The sequence below is a fragment of the Hylobates moloch genome, unplaced genomic scaffold (genome assembly GCF_009828535.3).
Source record: "Hylobates moloch isolate HMO894 unplaced genomic scaffold, HMol_V3 SCAFFOLD_55, whole genome shotgun sequence".
Lineage (NCBI taxonomy): Eukaryota > Metazoa > Chordata > Mammalia > Primates > Hylobatidae > Hylobates > Hylobates moloch.
Window position 1 is genome coordinate 390,216 of NW_026652330.1, and position 3,493 is coordinate 393,708.

The 3,493-nt window shown below is 53.8% G+C and overlaps 1 protein-coding gene across 1 annotated transcript in view; it reads right to left on the minus strand.

Annotated features, from left to right (window-relative positions):
- Nucleotides 1–1,485: 1,485 nt before the first annotated feature.
- The window catches only part of LOC116463719 (prolyl 3-hydroxylase 1), a 25,088-nt gene continuing 23,080 nt past the window's right edge, over nt 1,486–3,493 (minus strand). Inside the window, exons 13-15 of the mRNA XM_032146949.2 lie at nt 2,996–3,071; nt 2,546–2,686; nt 1,486–2,157 (exon numbers count right to left, since the gene is read on the minus strand). Of these exons, the coding sequence (XP_032002840.1) occupies nt 2,002–2,157; nt 2,546–2,686; nt 2,996–3,071 (373 nt within the window). The 3' untranslated portion in view covers nt 1,486–2,001. The remainder of the gene's footprint in view (nt 2,158–2,545; nt 2,687–2,995; nt 3,072–3,493) is intronic.

Below are 3,493 nucleotides of genomic sequence, written 5' to 3' on the forward strand. Positions count from 1 at the left end.
TGTTGCCCAGGCTGGAGTGCAGTGGCGTGATCTTGGCTCACTGCAACCTCCACTTCCCAGGTTTAAGCGATTCTCCTGCCTGAGCCTCCAGAGTAGCTGGGATTACAGGAACCTGCCATGACGCCCAGCTAATTTTTGTATTTTTAGTAGAGACTTAGTAGAGACGAGTTTCACCATGTTGGCCAGGCTGGTCTCAACCTCCTGACCTTGGGTGATCCACCCGCCTCAGTCTCCCAAAGTGCTGGGATTACAGGCCTGAGCCACAACGACCAGCCTTGCTCTTTCTTTGAGACATGGTCTTGCTCTGTCACTCAGGCTGGAGTGCAATGGAGCAGGCTTGACCTCCTGGGCTCATGATCCTCCTACCTCAGCCTCCTTAGTATTGGGACCACAGGTGTGCAACACCATGCCTGGCTTTTAAAATTTTTTTTAGAGATAGGGTCACCCTATGTTGACCAGGCTGGTCTTAAACTTCTGAGCTCAAGTGATCCACCTGCCTTGGCCTCCCAAACTGCTGGGATTACAGGCGTGAGCTGCTGAGCCTGGCCTAGCTTCTTCTTGATGCCTTTTCTCAGACCTCATATCCAATCCATCAGTAATGCCTGTTGGCTCTACTTTAAAAATAGGCCCCAGACACCCCTGACAATCCACCACTCTCCTTTTTGTTTTTAGAGTTGGGATCTTGCTTTCTTTTGCAGGCTGGAGTGCAGTGGGGCGATCATAGCTCACTGCAGCCTCGAACTTCCAGGCTCAAGCGATCCTCCTGCCTCAGCGTCCTGAGTAGCCGGGACTACAGGCACGTGACACGTCTCCTGGCTAAAGTCACCACACTCTTTCTTGCCCAATCTACACCGCCACATTGGCTTGTTTTTCCTCCACCTTGGACCTTGACTTGTTTTATTTTCTACCTCAAAGGGTTTTACACACACACACACACGCACAGACACACACACACACACACACACAGGCAAAATTTACATGTGTTATCTGTCTCTTCATACAAAATACAAGCTGTATGAAGGTGGGGACTTGTTTTGTCCACTGCCACGTTCCCAGCACCAGGCACTTAGCTGGTGCTCCGTAAATACATATTGATTGATGGAAGAAGTGAATACTCCTGTGCAGGTTCCTACACTCAACGCCCTGTGGCATCTCAAGCACAGTAAAAGCTCCGGACCTAGTACCAGGTATGTAGCCAGAGGAGCTGAATCTCCATTTCCAGTGTTTGTTTAGAGTGTGTTGTCCTGCACAGGGAGGCCGAGATACAGGACACAGAGGCCAGACGACAGAGCAGGAAGCATGTGGCTGACATGGGGGTGACGTGCCACAGCACTGCTGACCGCCGCTCCCTGCCAGAAGAGGATTAACAATAATCCCAACCATTCACCCAGAGCTTTAAAGTTTACAAAAGTGTTGTCACATCTGATATTGCATCTGGGCCATACAGCTGCCCCAGAAGGTGAGCAGAGGGAGGACGATGATCCCCATTATACAGATGACAACCCCGAGGTGCTGAAGGTTAAGTGTCTGGCCTGTGGCTGCACAGCAAGTGGTTGAGCCAGGTGCCAAGCCAGGCCTTCTCGTCCCACACCTGCCACTGGGTCCTGCCTAGAGCAATTTTTATCAAGTGAGACCTCTGGGACAGAATGGGCAAATTTCCACTGTCTGAACAAACCAAGTAAAAAAACCATGAATCATTTATTCTTTGGTTGTCTACACAGACACTTAAATACTGTATCGCTGTCATGCAGCAGCCTGTGGAGGCCCCTGGGGGTGGCTGGGCCTGGGTCCTGAGCCCTCAGCTAGGTCCAGGGGGTGCGGTGTCTGGTCATGTCCACTCCAAGAGCAGTAGCACCATGGAGAAGGCTGTGAGCAGGGTTCCCACGGCTGAGTGGCAGACGTAGGCTCACTGCTCCGCAGCCCCGAGGGGCTGGCCAGCTCAGAGTGCAGGAGAGCTCCTCTCCGTGGGTCTAGTCACCCATCCATCTGACCTGGACGCTGTCATAGCTCATCCTTGGGCTTCGATTCACTGCCTGAGAGAGACTCTTGTGCAGGTTCGGGGGGGCCCTCCTGGGCATCCAGGGGCTGCTCCTGGGAGAGGTCCATCTCTTCTGGGCTGAAGAGCATCTTCACCAGGTCATCTGCCTGCACCCTGTCCTGCAAGGACAAACCCCTGTCCATTCAGAGAGGCCTCTGGACCAGACACTTGCTATTTCCCAGGGGACAAGGAAGGTTCCTTAATGGCCCCAGGCTCATCTCCTTCCCAGCAGGTCCTACTCTCTGGACACAAGGACAGCTGAAGTGGGGCCCAAGGAGGGAACCAAGAACTCAGCATCGCTCCCTGTCTTGACCTCTTTTCCCACCTGGAACACGTTCATAGCAGGCCCAGGGAGGACAAGGCAATGTGACCATAATGACGGGGCGTTGGAGCTGATGTCCCAAGTGCTCCTTTTGTGTCTCAGCCACTGGCAATGGGATTTGGGGAAGGGAGAGGCAAACCAAGGGCCCTCTGGGAACGGGTCACTGCAGCACCAGCTGCTCTCACCCGCTCGCTGTGTCGAGGGTCCAGGGTGAACCACAGGGCGATGGCACAGCGTTGCCCCCTGGTGACAGCCTTCACTCCATGTGGGTTTTCAGTGCCTGAAGAGAATCCCACGGCTCTTCCACACTGAGGCTGCACCTCTGCCTATGGGGGACAGAAAGGGAGGGGGTTGCACAGGACAAAGACTGTAATCCACTCTCAGAAGAGACAAGGGCTCGTTAGGGCTCACGACCAAGGGCAGCTCTTCAGGTTGGCTTCCCTAAGGCCAGAACTAAAGAGAAAGGGTGACTGGTTAGAGGAGTGATGGACACGTCTCATAGCCCCTCTGGTTGGGGGAAGGGTACTGCCCACTGAGAAGCCCAGATTGTTATTTTTGTCCACCGCACTTTGGGAACATCCGCTGTAGAAAACAGACTTTTTATCTCCCAGGGACAAGGACAAGGGAGCACTCACCGTCACGGTCTTGGCATCCAGTTCAGTGAAATAAAAGTTTCCGCCATCGAAGTCCCCATTTAGGTAAAGGATGGCGCTGGGAAAGGCAGAGACATCTCAACATGGCCCTTCCCTGCCTCCCTTTCCCTTGAGCCTTCGCCTCCAGGTGCTCTCAACCAGCAGCGGGAGGGTGGCTTTGTGCGGGAGGGAAACCTTTAAGAACCTACACTGACACCGCACAAACTCCACCTTTCCATTCCCCACCCTCGCCTTAGAGTCCCCTGTGCCCACTCACACTACTGTTCTCGTCACACCATGCTATGATTCCTTCTTTGCCTATCTTCTTATCCAGTGGGTTTGGGGATAAAGGATTGGACTCTGGGAACAGCTAGCCCCAACCGGTGTGTGTGTGCTAGGGTGGGGTGGTAGAGGTGTGTGTGTGTGTTAGGGTGGGGTGGTAGAGGTGTGTGTGTGTTAGGGTGGGGTGGTAGAGGTGTGTGTGTGCTAGGGTGGGGTGGT